At 45.6% G+C, this 18,242-nt stretch overlaps 4 protein-coding genes across 9 annotated transcripts in view; 2 read left to right on the top strand and 2 right to left on the bottom strand.

The window, feature by feature from the left end:
• Positions 1-52: 52 nt before the first annotated feature.
• On the bottom strand, positions 53-5,001 carry cpb2 (carboxypeptidase B2 (plasma)). 2 transcript variants are annotated; one of them, XM_050063767.1, is made up of 11 exons: positions 4,873-5,001; positions 4,481-4,556; positions 4,269-4,393; positions 4,085-4,193; positions 3,883-3,984; positions 1,939-2,043; positions 1,706-1,816; positions 1,522-1,612; positions 1,212-1,414; positions 611-695; positions 53-527 (listed from the first exon to the last, which is right to left on the bottom strand). In XM_050063767.1, the coding sequence occupies exons 1-11, from the start codon at positions 4,947-4,949 to the stop codon at positions 313-315; spliced, it is 1,299 nt and encodes a 432-aa protein (XP_049919724.1). In that variant the 5' UTR covers positions 4,950-5,001; the 3' UTR covers positions 53-312. The 2 variants fall into 2 exon arrangements, with proteins under 2 accessions (XP_049919724.1, XP_049919725.1); XM_050063768.1 differs by having other exon boundaries at positions 1,212-1,411.
• Positions 5,002-5,146: 145 nt separating this feature from the next.
• On the top strand, positions 5,147-8,497 carry alg11 (ALG11 alpha-1,2-mannosyltransferase). The gene is made up of 5 exons (XM_050063766.1): positions 5,147-5,368; positions 6,230-6,451; positions 6,626-6,997; positions 7,096-7,649; positions 7,731-8,497. Exons 1-5 carry the CDS (start codon positions 5,322-5,324, stop codon positions 8,012-8,014), a joined length of 1,479 nt encoding a protein of 492 aa, XP_049919723.1. The 5' UTR covers positions 5,147-5,321; the 3' UTR covers positions 8,015-8,497.
• A 2,864-nt stretch (positions 8,498-11,361) lies between these two features.
• On the top strand, positions 11,362-13,427 carry spp2 (secreted phosphoprotein 2). Of its 2 annotated transcripts, none has more exons than XM_050063050.1 (6): positions 11,362-11,520; positions 11,596-11,723; positions 12,477-12,599; positions 12,905-13,015; positions 13,110-13,155; positions 13,242-13,427. In XM_050063050.1, the coding sequence occupies exons 1-6, from the start codon at positions 11,436-11,438 to the stop codon at positions 13,349-13,351; spliced, it is 603 nt and encodes a 200-aa protein (XP_049919007.1). In that variant the 5' UTR covers positions 11,362-11,435; the 3' UTR covers positions 13,352-13,427. The 2 variants fall into 2 exon arrangements, with proteins under 2 accessions (XP_049919007.1, XP_049919006.1); XM_050063049.1 differs by having other exon boundaries at positions 13,107-13,155.
• Positions 13,428-13,632: 205 nt separating this feature from the next.
• raph1b (Ras association (RalGDS/AF-6) and pleckstrin homology domains 1b) overlaps positions 13,633-18,242 on the bottom strand; it is a 55,039-nt gene continuing 50,429 nt past the window's right edge. For all 4 annotated transcript variants that reach the window (XM_050063046.1, XM_050063045.1, XM_050063048.1 and 1 more), the window contains 2 exons: positions 18,046-18,182; positions 13,633-17,963 (listed from right to left, as the gene is read on the bottom strand). In XM_050063046.1, the coding sequence (XP_049919003.1) occupies positions 15,423-17,963; positions 18,046-18,182 (2,678 nt within the window). In that variant the 3' untranslated portion in view covers positions 13,633-15,422. The remainder of the gene's footprint in view (positions 17,964-18,045; positions 18,183-18,242) is intronic.

The following is an 18,242-nucleotide window of genomic DNA, read 5'->3' as shown; positions in this document are numbered from 1 at the left end:
TAATAGTTCAGCTTATATTTGTACATGGGCATGGACATTTACACAACAAGGGTGCTTTTCAAATTCTTATTTATTTTGACTGCAAAGCTGCTGTATAATATTGTACAAGAGTTCACAGTAATATTGATATCTCCAAGAATACTGATTTAATATCTGTAATATATGCATGATGATGTAGTTTTCATTGTAACTACTTTTTACACAAGTGTGAGTATAATAATAAAAAGAAAAATAAGACACTGACATTCAATCTTTAGCTTCACCTTTTATGGCTTCAAATATTGGACCCTCAGCCTTGGCAGGTGTAACTGCTCAGGCAGCCCGAGGAGAACTCGTTGGGGCTTGTGTTTTCTCTATAACCTTGAGAGCAATGGTCTTCACAGCAATAAGAGCTTCATTGCAGGCCCCTGAGATGAAAGATGGCGGCAGGAGGAAGCCGTAACGCCCGCGGTCCTGGAGCTCAAACGTGAAGGAGTATTTGATGCCGAGGTTGTACGCCCAGTCGTCAGACCCACCGGGAGCCAAGTCTGGAGAACAGACAACCACATTCATGTGTGACAGACTGAATCAAGTCAAGCTGATCTTTGCTGTAAAAACAAGCCTTACTTACATATTGTCTTTGCTCCGGGGCCATACTTGTAGGTGTTATTGTGATATCTTCCGATACTCTGGGCAGCTTCTTGGGCCATCTCAAGCTTTTTATTTAGAAACACACATTTAGAAAGAACAGTTAAGCGTTTCTGTGTTTTATCTCGAGTGACAGAAATCAAGAAGTTGAGTAGGACAAAGGTGTTGAATGAAACCATATAGGGATCTTTGGCTTGTCCCCATAGGAGAGCTCTTTTTGGTTCCTAGAAAAACCTTGTATATGTGGATCTGCTTCACAGGGCTCCATCTGCATAAAGGGTTATACCTACAACTCCGAATCCTCTCAGGGGGCTCTATCCAGAACCTTTCCACCTTCTCAGGGTGCAAACAAAAATCCACCCTAGAGGTCCTACAGAGGACTCGTTCATATTCCACAAGTTCTATCAAGAATCCAACCAGGAGGTTCTACCATGAACCCTTTTATATTCCAAGGGTTTCATCCAACTCAACCAGAAGCTTCTCCAGAGAACTCTTTTACCTTCACATAAAACCTTTTTGCATTTCAGGATCCTACAACTGCACCTTCCTGTGGAAACTTGTAAGCTACGACTGTAACCTCTCACCAGGTCTTTGTGGTTCTCTGCTTCCTCTAAGGTGCAGGAGTACGGGAAGAGCAGCATCTGAGAGTAGGAGTGGATGCTGAGGTAGAGCTGGACTGTGTCCTTGTGACTGCGCAGGAAGTTGGCAACAGCCTCCGATTCTGGTTCCGACTCGGGGAACACACCACAGTAGATCTCCGTGCAGGGATCGTTAGAGGCTCCCTCTGCTGGAAGACACACAATCACCTTACTTTATTGATGCTACTGAGACTCTCATATGTGAAGAATTAATAAAGAGAGGAAAGAGTGCAATGTGTTCATCAGAAATACTTACTGCACCAGTTTGCATCAAAGTTCCTGTTGAGGTCGACCCCGATGCACTTGCTGGTATCGTGGAGGGAACGGTTCTTCCTCCACATCCTGTTCTGAGACAAACAAATCAAGGTAAAATCATCAATGCAGTTTGCTTCCTTTCCAACTGCTTGAGCACTTCACGGTATACAAACATGTATTCTTACTGTTGTCCACGTGACCTTGTAACCATCAGGATTCATAACAGGCAAGACGTAGACGTCCATGTTGTCCAGAATGTCAGTAATGTCTGAGTTTATCTTGTAAAATGACAAAGACTGTGCAAGAGAGGACATGGATTTTAGTGCTAGACGGGTGTAAAACTGCCCTGATGGAATACAAACAAAATATGTGACAACATTCCTCCACTGTTTCCACTATATTGAATATATATACTCACATACTGAACGAACCATAAGCAGAAAGCAGGAGAGATCCACTCTCTGGCATGGATCCCACAGTCAATCCACATTGATTTCTTATCCGGCCTGCTGTTTAGAGACAACTAAGAGAGACAGACTTCATTTAGAGTGTGAGTGTAAAAACAATCTCTCACAAGTCAGCTACATGACAGGGCTCAATCTTAGCCCCTACTTTATTTTCTATTTTCATAAATGACCAGCTAAGATACATTTGTATGCAGATGACACAGTCATCTATATGGCCTCTTTAATCAAGACATAGAGCTCTTGTAGAATGCCTTTAAATCACTGCAGCTTTCATTGCTGACGTTAAAACTGATCCTTATTAAAAAAAACATATGACTTTCACCTGAGTTTGCTCTAAGGCAGCTGATCGCACTATTTTAACAGTAGTAGATAGATGTATAGAAAGAGTCACTTCCTATTGAGATCTGGGTCATGAGTCATTGGTGTTAAAGTCCAAATTGTCTTTTTTGATTTTGTCAAGTCTAGAATCATCAAATTTATGGCTTGAGCCTGACTTGAGTCCAAGTCATGTGACCTGAGTCCACACCTCTGCTCATATCTCCAGCCTTTCAAACCAACAACTACTGCACTCGTTTCACAAATCAGAATCTATTAAATGTCCCCAGGTTGCATTTAGAGCTTGGTAAAACTGCTTTCTCTTCTAATACAATGTTATTACCTTAGAAGCACTCTCTTCTGTGAGTATTTTCAAAGACCTTTTAAAAACTGTCTTGGAGGTGCTGCTTTATGTCATCCTTGACCTTGGTCAGATGTGTATGGATGTCACTGGTGTGGCCTACATACCCCTCTTCTTTTTAAATTTTCCCTTCTGTTGTCTTTATGTATTGTTTGTGTTTTAATATGTGAAATAGTTCTTTTTAAGTGAAACTAATTATACTGACACAGGCTGCTAAAATGACCTGGCCCAGCATTGGCCATAACTCAGCATGCCAGAAGAAATAAGTTGGGCTGTGTTTGGTTGCCCGACTCAGTTGAGTCTTGGTATGAAAGACACCCCAGAATGTGCCAAATAAGCTGGCCCAAGTCTGGCTGCCGACACTGCCACCACTGGCCCGATATTTAAAAAACGACCTGGCCCAGGATCGGCCAAAATATGGCATGTCAGAAGAAATGAGTAGGGTCGCATCTGGTTGCCCAAACAAGCTGACACTTGTGATGAATGACGCCCCAGAATCGGGCTGAACAAGCTGGCCCAGTTCCAGCTGCCAACACTGCCATCACTGGCCCGTTAAAAAGAAATGAGTTGGGCCTTCATTGGCTCAAACTCGACATGCTGGAAGAAATAAGTCAAGCCATGTGCGGTTGATGCTCAGGATGAATGACGCCCCAGAATCGGGCNTTTGGTTGCCCGACTCAGTTGAGTCTTGGTATGAAAGACACCCAAGAATGTGCCAAATAAGCTGGCCCAAGTCTGGCTGCTGACACTGCCACCACTGGCCCGTTATTTAAAAAACGACCTGGCCCAGGATCGGCCAAAATATGGCACGTCAGAAGAAATAAGTAGGGTCGCATCTGGTTGCCCAAACAAGCTGACACTTGTGATGAATGACGCCCCACAATCGGGCTGAACAAGCTGGCCCAGTTCCAGCTGCCAACACTGCCATCACTGGCCCGTTAAAAAGAAATGACTTGGGCCTTCATTGGCTCAAACTTGACATGCTGGAAGAAATAAGTCAAGCCGTGTGCGGTTGATGCTCAGGATGAATGACACCCCAGAATCGGGCCAAATAATCTGGCCCAACTCTGGCTGTCGACACTGTCATTACTGCTTGCTTCTTGAGCAGGACTCTCTGAAATAAGAGATCTTGTATCTCAGTGGGACCTTCCTGGCTAAATAATAGATAAATAAACTACTGGAAAACATCTTTATCGTGACTGGTGATGGATGAGTTTACCTTCAGAACATAAAGTGGTCGCTTTTCATATGAGGAGCCAATGAGAATGGTTTTCACCGTGTCAGGGTTCTCCTGCTGGGTCCTGTTTATCCAATGATAGATCTACAATGGAGATAGCATGTTTTGGATGATGTTCATTTTGACACAAATCAACAAAATCTGAATATTATGGCAATGGAATCTGATAAGATGCGAAGCATACATCCTCCAGACTGTGATATCTCTCGTAGAACGTTGAGCTACTTCGTGGGTCGGTGGAGTCGTTCCTCGTCTGCATTTCAATCAGCTCCTTGGCATTGGCCAGTAACACCCTACAGTGAACATAAAAGTAAATAACAAAACCTCCAAACCAACTGCACGACTATGTCCTCAGCCAAGCAACATACGTATGTGTCATGGTGTTTTTCTCTAGCAGATCCTTCACAGTCTCTGAGCTGTTTCCAGGAACAAACAGGTGAACCTCAGTTTCTTCTGTGATGTAGTGAGGTGACACAGGCTGCCACAAAGCTGTCTGAGAGAAAACATGCGACACTATGAGTCACAGAAGGAGAAAAAACAGAGCAGCACAATCACTGATAAAGAAAAATCTAGGTTCTACCTCGTATTGAGTGGAAACATTCTTCAATAGGTCCACTTGTTCTTGTGTTTTTGGGGTGATTGATAAAACTTGATCCCTGGAGAATAAGAAAACAAGACATCAGTAGAATACATACGCCCCCGCGAATGATAGACCCCTCTGGACCAATCAGAAACAAACATGTCACCATGTTTTCACGTGTACTATCGACAGTAACAGGATACAAAGGTTAGGTGTATATTTTTTCGGAGGTTTTATCTAAATATGTGCTAAATTCATTGACATACAGGGTTTACATCGGTGTTCAGGCAGCACAGCCTACATGGTATGTGTGATTTTCTTTGTGGAAAACTGTGAAAAAGTCAATAAAATGCATTTATTCTATTATCTGTGAGGAAACTAAATCAACTTACTCTGTTTCTGTGCAGTCTCCAGTCTTCAGGAGTTTGTCCAAATTCATCAAAACAAACAGAATCAAAAGAGTCTTCATGGTGTCAGGATCCAGACTGGAAATGATAGAGGTCTGATCAAACCATGAGGATAGCGACACACTATTGATTAAAGCTGTTTATTTAGAAGTTAAACATTACTTATTGGAAAGACAAACAAGGGTAGAGATCAGCCATCATGGCCGATGGGGAGTCGGTTAGCATATTTCTGTTGCTATATTTCCAATAGTTAAAATATTAGTATCATTAAAGCTAAATTAATGTAGACTTTAGTGTTACTTTCCATGTGTGCAGGCTGGGAAAGTCAGCGTAGTTATACCTCCTGACCGGCAGGTGTCGCCAGATACATGTAAATAGCAGTTAGAGAAACGCAGAAGAAGAAAGTGCTATGTTGTTATATTTCTCTAGGCAAGATGTCGGGCCACGACCAGTTGGTCCTCTGCCTGTGTGAATTAACAAGGTAAGATATTTAAGGTTTGAAACCGAGTATTTAAAATAATTATAAATGTACATTTTAAAACCGGAAGTTCGCTAGCTTCGTTCATTTCACTGCTGCTCTGGTTATAGCTAGTCGTTATAGCAGTGCTAATTAACTTCACTGGGAAAATGCTAACGGTTATTTCACATTGTTTAGCTAACGTCAAGCGCATTCGTCGGTTGTAGTCTTTAGATAAATATTACTCTAATGTGTTCTCCTACTTCTTTAACGTTACCACGACGAACAAGCTACTAAATTAGTCTGTAGTCAAGCTAACTTACATTGTAGTCCAACCATATGTTGCTATGGGTAACACTCCTTTAAACCAGAGCTTATTCTGACCTTGTGCACAGTGATGTTAAGTAACTGAGTACATTTACTTAAGTACTGTACTCAAGTACAGTTTTGAAGCACTTGTACTGTGAGTATTTTCACAATAATGCATCAGTAATTACACCCACCAGTCACTTTGTTAGGTACACCTTGCTAGTGCCAGGTTGGACCCCCTTTTTAATTCTTGGTGGCATAGATTCAACAGGGTGCTGGAAACATTCCTTGGTTGAGTTACTGTTGCCTTTCTATCATCTTGAACCAGTCTGGCCATTCTCCTCTGACCTCTGGCATCAACAAGGCATTTTCACCCAGAGAACTGCCGCTCACTGGATATTTCCTCTTTGTCGGACCATCCTTTGTAAACCATAGAGATGGTTGTGTACTAGTACTAGCCAATCAGAGGGAGAGTAGGGCGGGTCATGCCATTACTATCCGAGGACACACAGATTTGCGACCCACTGCAGTGCTGTGTCAATAAAATATGCTTACCTATACCTTACTGTGTTTCAGGTTGCTGTGGAAGTTGCTGCTGCCCCTGCTGTTCCTGTGCGTACTTCTGATCGCTGTCCTGGTCCTGCTGGTGCTGGCTGTGCGCTTCTGGCTTCAGAGCAGCAGGAATGCTCGGCGGGCGAGGGACGGCCGTCCCGCGGTGGCCTTCTTCCACCCCTACTGCAACGCTGGTGGTGGGGGAGAGAGAGTGCTCTGGTGTGCTATCAGGGCGCTGCAGAACAGGTGAAGCTGATTTTATTCATTCCATCCATCAGGTTTTTGTGTGTACAGTGTAGTGTGTCCACTTTCCCCAGCTTGTGTGCTTACTTGTTACTCATTTACTACATTTAGTGCAGCATTCCTGGGAAGTTTTACAAGGCATAATGGCATCAAAATACCTTCTGCTTATCTGCACAGGTACGTGGACATCAATTTTGTGGTGTACACGGGGGACCTGGGCGTTACGGGTCAACAGATCCTGGAGGGGGCACGACGCCGCTTTAACATCGTACTCCCCCGCCCGGTTCAGTTTGTGTACCTGAGGCACCGGCTGCTCGTGGAGCCCGGCTTGTTTCCTCATTTCACCCTGCTGGGGCAGAGCGTGGGCTCCGTCTTCCTGGGATGGGAGGCGCTGACGGAGTTCGTCCCGGACCTTTACATTGACTCCATGGGCTACGCCTTCACACTGCCTCTGTTCCGCTACTTGGGGGGCTGCAGCGTGGGGAGCTACGTTCACTACCCAACCATCAGCACTGACATGCTGTCTGTAGTGAGAGAGAGGAACCCCAGGTAAGAACTTATAAGCTTTTTTCAATATCCTACATGCACACAGAATAGATTAGCCATTTGATTCCTAACTAAAACCTGCTGAAATAATACTGTCCTAGGTTCAACAACCCAGACTACGTCTCCAACAGTCTGTTCTTGAGTGCCTTCAAGGTGGTCTACTACTGCCTGTTTGCCCTGCTCTACGGCATGGCCGGCTCCTGCAGCGACCTCATCATGGTCAACTCCTCCTGGACCCTCGATCACATCCTGTCGCTGTGGCGTGCCCCCAACCGCACCTGTGTGGTCTACCCGCCCTGCGACGTCAGCGCGTTCTTGGACATCCCTCTGGAGGAGGACGGGGACAGGAAGTGCCACTCGATCGTTTCCATCGGGCAGTTCAGGCCGGAGAAGGACCACCGGCTGCAGATCAGAGCCTTCAAGAAGGTGGTGGACAGGAGGAGGGCGGGGGAGGCGCTGAAGCTGGTTCTGATCGGTGGATGCAGGAACCAGGAGGACGAGGATAGGGTGCTCATGTTGAGGGGGCTGTGCCAGGAGCTGGGTGTGGCTGACAGGGTGGAGTTTAAACTGAACGTACCCTTCGACGAGCTGAAGAGAGACATGGGAGACGCCACCATTGGGCTGCATACCATGTGGAATGAACACTTTGGAATAGGTAATTAATGCGAGCTCATGTTCAGATTGTGTAGTTTAATGTCTGTGATATGAAAAGTTCTTCTTCTCCTCCTCCCTGTAGGTGTGGTGGAGTGTATGGCAGCAGGGAAGGTCATTCTGGCGCACAAGTCCGGCGGTCCCAAGCTGGACATTGTGGTACCTTTCGAGGGAAGCCAGACGGGCTTCCTGGCTGATGATGAGGACAGTTATGCGGAGGCCATAGAGAAGATCCTGGCGCTGCCGCCCGCCAGCCGGATGGACATCAGACGCAATGCACGTCAGTCCGTGGCTCGCTTTTCAGATCAGGAGTTTGAGGCCAGCTTCCTCGCTGCTGTGGAGCCTCTGATGGGAACACTTGAACGATGAGGAGGACTCTTTGAGTGTGTGTGCATGTACAGTTAAAGGGATAGTAGTTATTGACACTGAGCACCTTTACTTTGATTTTCACGGTTAAATCAGGTACAGATAGAATCTAAGTTTGTCTAGGCAGCCAAGAAAATATCTGATTTTTGCCTTGCCTCATATTCCAGCGACAGGAAAGTGTTTCTTTCTGTTAGAGTTGTGTTTGTAAATACTTGGTTATCCTCTGAAATGCTGTTACCGCATTTTTACAGGACACATTCCTTTGATAATAGTATAAAAACTTATATTATATTTAATACGGTAAAAACGGCTGAAGGGGAACAAATGACAGACAGCTGAATAATCTTGAAAAATGTATCAGGATTGAACTGAAACATATTTATTGTTTACAAGAACTAGAATTCTCTTCATGCCCAAAATGTGAAGTATTTTTGATATTGATGATGAATGTAATAAAGACATGATGGGAGGAAGAGGATGTTGCATTGATGTAGTTTCTCAACTTAGTACATTAAGAATAGCAGCAAATATTCACACTGGAGCTGAAATAATTAAGATGAATTTATCCCACCACACTGATACATTACTAAAGTCTGACCACATTGTATTTATCGATTTAAACTAATTAAACGCTTAATGTTCAGGCCTTAAGTGAATTAAGAGGCTGCTAAATAAGCGGCGGAGCTTCAATCTCAAAGATGGCCCCTGTCCAATGGAGAGAGTGAGAGGCAGACTAGCTCGGGCTGTAAAATGGCTGCCTGGAGAACCTGAGGTAGAAGGTTTGATCCTTATCAGTGAGGTACCTTTCGTGGCGGTATGATACTCACCAGATGTGTCGGTTTCAGAGGCAGTGGCAGAAACCTAAGTCGTCAAATGCTGCTGCTTTGTCAGTGTGGGACGCAGAGAGACATCCATCATGGCGGAATGATACGCGCCAGTTAGCTGCAGTTTGTAACGTGCTGGCAATGACCGTGACATAAAGAGCCAGAGAAGATGATCTTTTCTGACAGAGAAAGAAAGAATCATTTATACACATATTTTTGACAGCTGTCAACACTGAAATGAAAAGGACCTGCGTGCAAAAAATAGCCTCTCACTAAACGTTGAACTGTAACGTTACTCTCTTTATCTGGGGGAATAATACACATTAATCAATAATAATTTTTATGGTGTAACGTTAACTGAGTTAAATAAGCTAAGTTTCATGTGCTGGTTTTTGAGCTATCAGCACACCAAGACGCCTAATGTAACGGTTAAACACAGCATTATTGCAGTTATGCTAACCACACACTGTAACGGTAACTTAAGCTAACGCTACAATAACGTTACAAGGTTAACGTTACTTCTCTTATATGTAATATTTTCCAAATGTGGACATGTTTGTTATTAGCTAACGTCACTTAGATTATTTTAATACTTTAAAACTCTAAAGTTTACCTCGAATTATGGAAGCTAACTTTGTTAATTAATTAGCACGTCAGTGCCGGGTGCAGCGTTCAGTCAGGTTGCCGTGTAGGTGGGCGTGTCCTCGTGCTGCCTCAGTCAAATCTCGTCCAAATATGGTGACTTCCGGCTCCAGAATTCCAAGATGGCGACCGCCAAAATGATGATTCGTTTTCTTCATTTTTTCTTTTTCTTTTTCTTCTCATTATTTATTTATTTATTTATTTAATTTCAAGGAACAAACTGCACTTTTTTTTTTGACACACTCATTTTGACTGTGACATTAACCGCGGTGCAAAAAAACAAGCCAAGGGGTTTTTAGGTTGAATAAATAATAAAAAGGAAAGAAAGTAAAGGCACATTGAAGGCACATCTGTAACAGTACAGACTATTTAAGAATCACAGATGGAAAATAAGTGTCGTTTTTTATCCAGTCTAAAATCCAAAGATTATTCCAAGAGAACAGTTCCTTCACAACAGCTCACATTTCATTTACATATTTTACATTTAATACATGCCAGTACAGTTTTTATGGCCTTTTCACTGGTACACAATTTAATAGTATTTGTGTATTTTTAAAAATATTTGTAAAACACAATAAAAAGGGACCTTTTGTTTGTAAATGTACACCTGTGTATATACATTTGGCAAGAATAATCAGTAGAGTTATGATATATATAACTGTTCCTCAAATTTCCTGAATATAACATACTCTTAAAATAATGCTATATACAATGTCAGTAATTTGGAAACATCTTTCCATAATATACTGACAATGTTAGAAAAGATGGGGCACGGTTTCTGGATGAGTCGAGCAAACAGAAAAGTTTACATCAATATTATCTTTATATTTCTTCAGAAAATGCTCTGCAGGTTGGTGGATAAAACTTGTGTATAATCCAAATGAGAAGTGAAGTCATTGAGGTTCACAGGACGACCCTGTGGGATAATCAGTTGACTCACCCAAAATATGTTTCTGTCTAACCAGCTCTTTAGAAAAGCACTCTTATTCTGATATAAAATATTACCGTTATTCAAGATATAACACTGTTGTGGTGAGAAATTGTGCTTGTAAATTATATTCCACGTCAATAAAGCCAGTTGGTGGAGCAATAGAGCAAAAAATGTAAAGTGATGAGGAAAAAAATCATGTTTTTATGTAACAAATTATGCATTAAAAAACTTCAAAAAACCTCCTAATACTTTTGTAGATATGTCAACAACAAATTTTAACCCCATTTAACCCTGTGGAGCTCCAGATTACAAAATGTATCCCCTCCTGCAGTGTTTAAACTAGACCAGGGGTCATCAGGTACATTTGTCCAAGGGCCAAAGATGTTCTAAGCAGACATTGTGGGGGCCTGATGTTCAAATAAAAATATATTTAAAGAAATCATTGTTTAGTAACTGAATAAAAAAAATGTTTTTAAGTAGTTATATTAGAATTATTTTGATGGTAAATTAAAAGTAAATAAAAGTAAATGTCAGCATTATGTATGATAGTAGCACAACTGTCAGGACTGAGACAAGGACACAGCCTGTGTGTGTTTGAAGGAGAGAAACAGAAGGTGGAAGGTGGACTATTGCACACAATGTTTCTATAAGCTTTTAAAAACGCATGTTTTTCTCCTAAAATTTGATAAATTCATTATTAATCTGCGGGCTGAGGGGAAGCTTTGGTGGGCCTACCGTTCCCAAACAAAAGATTTCATACAGATTTTCCCCGACTGCCCTCATCATATCACATTGGGATGTTCTGAGTGAAAGTTATCAGATCTGAATTCTTATCACAGTGCTCATTTCATCCGGGGCATCACCCTGAGATCAATAGTGCTGAACAAAGGTTGACAGCTATTGCGTGAAGGAAACAGGACAGACAGACAGGGGAGGGAGTTTTTAAAGGGGTTATTGAGGGTAAGGGGCGGCGCATGGCGGTGCTAGGACACAAACTGAACATATTTAGAGGCAGGTAGATGAAGGAATGATACATTTTGGCTTCATGGTGCTAGACAAGATGAGGACCTACGTGTTTCTCTTGGCCCTGCTGCAGGCTCTGGGATGCTCAGGTGAGTGCTGCCCTACATTGATCACTTTATGAGTAGATACAGAAACTGACTTTCTCCATGTCTTTGTCCCCGCAGGAGTCCCAGTGTACAACTCTGAGCTGGAGTCGATGGCGAACAGGGGTCTTGGAGCAGCTCTGACTGAGGTCAACTCTGTGTACGCTGTCAGCCATCTTTACCGGGTGACTCGGGGCTCTGTCTCGAGGGTGAGTCTGCTCATACTTTTCAAGATATATTTATGTACAACAGCCATTGTGCAAGGCTTGAAATCAAAGCTCCTGAATAGGAAAAGCTTTTTCAAATTTTCAATACTTCACTATACTTCAGTCTCGTTTTATCTCCGTACTTTGATCAACAATTGCTTCTGCATACTTTTGAAATGCGTGTGAATGCTGAAAGCTGACATGAATTCAAAAGCATTGCTGAAGAAGAAGAGCTGAAATACATTCACAAAAAAAGTTGGGTGCTAAACTGCGAAAGCGTCAAAAGTGGAAGCTGAAATTAATTGAAAAGGCTAAGATAAGAAATGCTTAACACTGAACAAATGTATTTCAGCTCTTCGCTTCTTCAGATAATGCAGTTCAGCTTCTGTCTCTGCCAGATTTTCAGATCGTTCAGACATTTAAAAAAAAAAGTATTTCAGCAATGCTTTTGAATTCATTCCAGCATTCACACGCATTTTCTGTAGGACTATTGTACTTTTTACGACACTACATTTATTTTAAAGCTTCAGTTACTTTACAGATCTAGATTACTGATACATAAAACGACCCCGCAGCGTGTGAAATAATTCATATGAGCTCCAACTTTACCTGCTGCATCATTAAAGTGATGAACACATGAATGCATCGATAATTAATCGGTAAAATCGGTAATTCTGCTTCATGAGTGCTTAAAACGCATTTTGATTGTTATACTTTTCTATTTTTGACAAATGACTAATATCACATGCATGGCAGGTTATTCCCGTTGGCCTGAACACCGCTGACCTGATGATGGTCTTTGGCATCAAAGAGACAGAGTGCGCGAAGGCGTCCAGAAGTGACCCCCAGACATGTGCCTTCAGACCTGGCTTCTTTGTGGTGAGACTTTTAACGTCATCAGGGGTGAATGTTATGATGGTTTGTTGTGGTCTGGGTTGGGGTATCAGCCAGAATCTGGACTGATAAATATTTCAGTGTACCTGCACGCTGCTGTGGGACACTGTGAAAGCCTTGTTTCTCAATTCTGAGCAGGACTCATGTTGGCAGATTGATGCAGCCCACTGTTTACATTGGCTCGGATTTACTGGGTCAGAGTGTTCAGATCAAATCAATGACAAAATATTTGCATGATACAGAAGATTAAAAAACACCATCCTTCCCTCATTTCTCCTCCTTCACATCAGCCGACCTTGTCCTGCTCCAGTCGGGTCCGAATGACAGCCACAACAACCCAGGTGCTGTCTCTCAGATGTGGCCGTGACTCTTCGAGCTCCAGCTCAGAGTCCAGTGAGGAGGTGAGGACACGGACAAGAAGGGGTTGTCATTTTTATATATTCATTTTTTTAACAACAGTGCATGTGAACAACATCACCTTTGTTCCCACAGAAGTTCTCAAGAGGGAGACAGCACTTCAACATCCCATTTGTAAATAGAGGTAAGCACCAGTGCAGTACAATCACCCACTAAAGAGTTCAAATAAAGAAAATGATCACTGTTGCCTTCCAACCTTCCTTCCGACAGACCCTGCTCCTGCTCCTCCTCCAACATCTCCACCCGTCCAGCGTGGCTTCTCCCTCCAGATGGCAGAGGAGCGGCAAAGAGGAGACACTTTCACCAACTTCCTGGTGTGAAATCTCAGCTCAGTCTGGGAACATTTAGGTGCTGATCAGAAGACAAACTTGAATTAAAGACGGAGTTTGAACACTGTGATTCTTGTCATTTTTTTAATGATATTTAATTAGGAATGCTTTGTTACTGTAGTTTTTCTTTGTGTAGGACATGATAACACCACTAGAGGGAGCCAAATGTTCACTGACAGTGTTCCCACTTCGATAATTTGTACTTGGACTGTGGCACCAAGTTTCAGTGTGTATGTGTGATTTTAACAAACGAGGTCGGACACAGCTTGAGGTCTGGTTTCAACATTTATATTGTGATTTTTCAGTTTATATGCAAGAGGACACATCTGCAACCATTTTTCTTCATGTCACTTGGCCCCACATGTTCACATCAGCACATCAATAACTTACATACTGTACTGTAGCAAACATCCTGTTCAAGACGATGATATTCAGTTATTAGAAACGGTACGCTGCCGTCAAATGGCGATCGAGTAAGACAAAAGAAAATCATGGGGGCTCGTGTGGAAACGGCCGTGTTCATGTTGAGAGGACGCATTTCCACACTGAAGCCAATTTAAAACCAGTTGAAACGGTTTGAAATCTCAATGATATGTCATCCTGGCACATGAGGACGTGTTGATGATGAGTTCCTTGAAGGACAGCACTAGCACCATAAAAATGAAGGCATTGCTGCGAGAAATTAAAACCCTTCATGATCCACTTTGTAGGTGCAAAATCAAGAGATGACCTTCAGTCCCTGTGCACCGACGGCACCATGACGAAACGAGGAACAACAGACACAGGAAGTTGAAAGCAACATTCAGTCACATGAGTTCTGTTACATGATTCAACGCTCTGTACATCAACCAGACACATGTTTCTTTTCTGCGTGGGTAAGTATACTTTACATGACTGAACCTGTACATTCTACGACCTGAATTGTGATGTGACATTGGAAGGCGGCGGGGACCGACAGTAACGGAGTAGCAGTTGCAACTGTACAGATACAAACTGAAGGATAAGGTCCAAGAATCAAGCCAACGCACGGGGAGCTCGCACAGTCCACGAAGACGCACCATCGCAGGCCTCCATTTGTAGTCCTTGAAATAAAAGTTTTCCAGTTGCACAGTCCAGACTCCGCTGAACCTTTGGAAGAAATCTCTATACTTTGACCTCTGTGCAAGACTTTGGGGATAAGGCTTCCTTCTGATTTGCATTTGCCCAAAACAGTCGAAAAATGTGTACGATTTGAAAACTGAATTGCCTTCATGTGTGACTTCTTTAAAATTACACCTTCCCATATACATTCCATTGTGCCCAAAAGTTTTGTTCCTCTCTAGACTTTGTTGACCAGCTATCAAAAGACACACTTATAAAAAAAAAAAAAAATCCTTCCATTTATCGATCATTAAATAATTTCATATAAAAGCAAACCTAACAGTCCCCGCTCCACGAAGGCCTTCTCTAACGCTGAACTACTTCACCACCGTATAATCATACATGCGTGCACACGATGCATGTACCCAATCTCTCTCTCGCTCATGCACACACACCAGAACAGCTTCATGTTCTACAGCTCGTTCTCACATGAAGTCCATGCAGTACCAAAGCAGAAAGATCCTGATGTTTTGTCTCCAGTACGTGGCACAAACTTATGGCAAAGAAGCGGTTAACATGGTTTGGCTCAGACCTGGATCCAGTAATATTTGCACAGTTCTTATTTATGTCAATCTGCTTGGTGCACCAGATGGGTGGGGTTTACCATACAGGGCGAGACAATGTCTTCCAGAGACAATCGCAGAAAATTCGAAGACCGTTTTCTTGCTATGACCTCAAACTTCCCTGCGCCGGTCTGAGTTGTCCCTGTATTATAAATCCCACTGATCCAGAATGCCGAGCACGTTAAAAAACTGCGATAATTAGCAAACACTAATTGACCATGGTCTGGTTTGGGTTGTAGTATTTACACAGTCATCAAGAGGACAGAAGGAGTTCACTCCCGTTCCACTACTGAATGTTAACTTCCATATATTCGTTCACTGTCTATTCATCCATCTTTATAATGTCCTGATGTCCGAGTTCAACACTCTCCAGTAAGTTTGGTGGCGTCCCCCCGTTTGGGTGGTGCAGGCGGGGGTCCTCGTCGTAGTGTTGCATAGCCTGAGATGTTTCCGGACATGTAGGCGCCATTCCCTCCGTTGCTTTGCTTTCCTTGGTCCAGGAGCAGCTCGGGGGGTGGCGGAGGCAGCGCCATGTCGTCCATAGTTCCCGCGGGGTCCAACTTGCCTGTGATGCCGGTCGAGTTCAGGGAACCTTGGCGACCCACTGACTTTCGCTTCAGTGTCCGGTTGAGATCTGCCAGGAAGTTGGGCTGGCCTGAGCTGCCCTTTGGGGAGGTGGGAGGAGGTGGGGATATCGGAGGGGGCTCCGGGGTGGTGTTGCTACGCCGCACCAGTGTGGGTGGAGGAGTCTTTTTCAGTGAGCTCTTCCCCCATGATGACATGCTGACAGGGGGGACAGGTGGAGGTGGAGGGGGAGCCTGGGGCTGGGGGTTGACCACAGCTACTCTAGGAGGTCCCACGCTTTGGGTGTCACCACCAGGAGGTGGAGGAGGGGGGAAGAGCTCAGAGGGCGGGGGAGGAGGTGGAAAGTAGGCGCACTCAGGTGGTGGGGAAGGGAAGTCACCACTGATTTTTACCTGGCTCACTTTGGCCTGGAGTGCCAGGGGCAGGTTGGACAGGTTGAGTTTGCCTGGTTTCGGGGGAGCAGGGGGTCCGTTTGATGAATCCTTAGAAGGGGATCCAGTTGAGGAGGAGGTGGGACACGAAGAGGAAGAAGGGGCGTTGTTCTGGGAACCAAACTTGCTGAGCAAGTTCCTCCTGGATTCTTCATACGATGCTGAGGAATTGAACTTGATGCTGGAGTTCCTCTGTGGGGTGGGAGGCGGTTTCTTGCCTCCAAAATTGGAGGAGCCAGAGGGTGACCTCTTTAAGGGGGATCCCAGGTTTCCAGGAGGAAGGGGAGGAGGGGGTGGAGTCGGGCCTGTGACAGGAGCTGGTGGAGGTGGTGGAGGAGGAGGTGGAGGAGGAGGGGCAGGGAAGCCAGCGTTGTTGTCAGGAGGAGGAGGAGGGAACTCTGGAGACTGCAGCTGCTGGCCACCACCAGGCTGCCATTTTGGTTTGGTCTTGACTGCGGGTGGGGAGAGGGGGGCTTTGGGGCTCTCTGTGTGATTGGCTACTTGGGATGACGCTCCTGGAAACTGACTCGCTAGTTGTTTCACCAGTGACATGGTGGGAGCTGCTCCCGTGGAGACGGACGTTTGCTTAGACAGGCTGTGCTGCTTGGGGAGAGTCGGAGGAGGATGGCCGGAGGTGTGGCCGACCTGGAGACTGAACTGCTTCTTAAATGGTGCAGGTGGAGGAGGAGGTGGAGGTGGTGGCGGGGTCGGGCCACCAAGGGCAGCAGGAGGTGGGGCGGGAGGAAATGGGGAGACAGGTGACACAGGTTTGGGGGCAGTTTGAGGGAGGAAGCCTGGGGTGAAGGTTTTGGGCGGCGCTGGTGGTGGCGCAGGAGGAGGTGGGAACTGGGCTGGCACTGGGAACTGCTGGGGAGGAGGAGGAGGTGGTGGTGGAGGTGGAGGAGGAGGAGGTGGGGGTGGTGGAGCGGGGGCAGGCGGAGGGGACTCCTCAAGGCCACCATTGGGAGAAAGGAGGTCGCGTGGCGGGCTGGGGAACCTTTCCTTCAGCGCCTGCTTCAGCCCGTAGGAGTACACAGGCTGGCTCATGGGAGCTGGTGCAGGAGGGGGTGGTGGAGGAGAAGGAGGGGGAGGAAATGTTACGCCATTGGTCTGTGGAGCCGGTGGAGGAGCTGGCGGTGGAGGAATGAAGGCAGGTGGGGCCGCTGGGCTGGGAGGTCCCAGCTTCAACACAGCCATGGCTGACCCAGGGGTGGGCATGGATGGTGGAGGCGGGGGAGGGGGTGGAGGGGGAGGCGGGACATTAGTCCTTGCCGCAATGTGATTCACATTGGGTTTAACGGGCGCCTGTGCAGGCGGTGCCGGACCTGTGGGCAGAACTTGCTGACCTAGTGCGTGGATGTGACTGGGCAACCTGTGGTGGTTGGCCGACTGGGACGCCTTCTGGTTCTGCAGCCTGGTGATGGTGCTGTACTTGTACATGGTGGGGGCCGGTGAGTGGTGTGACACCATTTGGACTGGGGGTGGGGGCGGAGGGGGAGGCGGCGGAGGGGGAGGTGGGGGCGGAGGAGCCAGCTGTTGCTGCTCTGGGGGCATGTGGTTGCAGGTGCTGATGGTCTGCGGTGGTAGTGGCTGCTGCGGAGACTGTGGCGACTGCTGAGGGCGCTGAGGATACTGGGGCGGGGGCTGAGGGGGCTGCTGAGGAGACTGCTGCTGGGGAGGCGGGTGCTGGTGGTGTGGCTGGGTTGGCGTCTGGGGGGGCACTGGTGGGTGCTGAGGCTGTGGGGGGTGCTGTTGGTGGGGTTGGGGCTGCGGTTGGGGAGGGGGCGTCAGGGCAGAGTGATCGACTGAATGCTGGCTGTGATGGCGGTGACTGTGGGAGGAATGCGGCAGCGTGGCTCCTCTGGATGCCTCCATTCTCATATGCTGGAAAAAGAGGGAGTGCGTGAGCTCAGTGATGAATATGACATACTCTGTTACAGATAATTATAAAAGAAGACAGTCATACCTTGGAGCTTTCCTCAATCTGGGTGCCTCTCTTCCAGGCCTCAGAAAAGATGGAGCTCACCACACTCTGGGACCGACCGTGAGAAGAGCCTGTGTCAACTCCACTGTCTGAATGGCCTGAGTGATTCGACTGGGACTCTGCAAGCACATAAGTTAGAGTAAGACTTTCTTAAACCTTTTCCCACCTAAATTAAAGAC

The sequence above is a fragment of the Epinephelus moara genome, chromosome 15, assembly GCF_006386435.1.
Source record: "Epinephelus moara isolate mb chromosome 15, YSFRI_EMoa_1.0, whole genome shotgun sequence".
Lineage (NCBI taxonomy): Eukaryota > Metazoa > Chordata > Actinopteri > Perciformes > Serranidae > Epinephelus > Epinephelus moara.
The sequence above is the reverse complement of the archived record's forward strand: the minus strand, read 5'-3'. Positions and strand labels throughout refer to the sequence as shown.

Coding starts and splice junctions, on each gene's coding strand:
- spp2 (XM_050063049.1), top strand. CDS start 11,436: ATGATACATTTTGGCTTCATGGTGCTAGACAAGATGAGGACCTACGTG. Junction 11,724..12,476: donor CTCGGGGCTCTGTCTCGAGG/GTGAGTCTGCTC, acceptor CATGCATGGCAG/GTTATTCCCGTTGGCCTGAA. Junction 13,156..13,241: donor CATCCCATTTGTAAATAGAG/GTAAGCACCAGT, acceptor TCCTTCCGACAG/ACCCTGCTCCTGCTCCTCCT.
- cpb2 (XM_050063767.1), bottom strand. CDS start 4,949: ATGAAGACTCTTTTGATTCTGTTTGTTTTGATGAATTTGGACAAACTC. Junction 4,557..4,872: donor GGAGACTGCACAGAAACAGA/GTAAGTTGATTT, acceptor CTTATTCTCCAG/GGATCAAGTTTTATCAATCA. Junction 1,613..1,705: donor ACAAGGTCACGTGGACAACA/GTAAGAATACAT, acceptor TGTTTGTCTCAG/AACAGGATGTGGAGGAAGAA.
- alg11 (XM_050063766.1), top strand. CDS start 5,322: ATGTCGGGCCACGACCAGTTGGTCCTCTGCCTGTGTGAATTAACAAG. Junction 5,369..6,229: donor TGCCTGTGTGAATTAACAAG/GTAAGATATTTA, acceptor ACTGTGTTTCAG/GTTGCTGTGGAAGTTGCTGC. Junction 7,650..7,730: donor GAATGAACACTTTGGAATAG/GTAATTAATGCG, acceptor TCCTCCCTGTAG/GTGTGGTGGAGTGTATGGCA.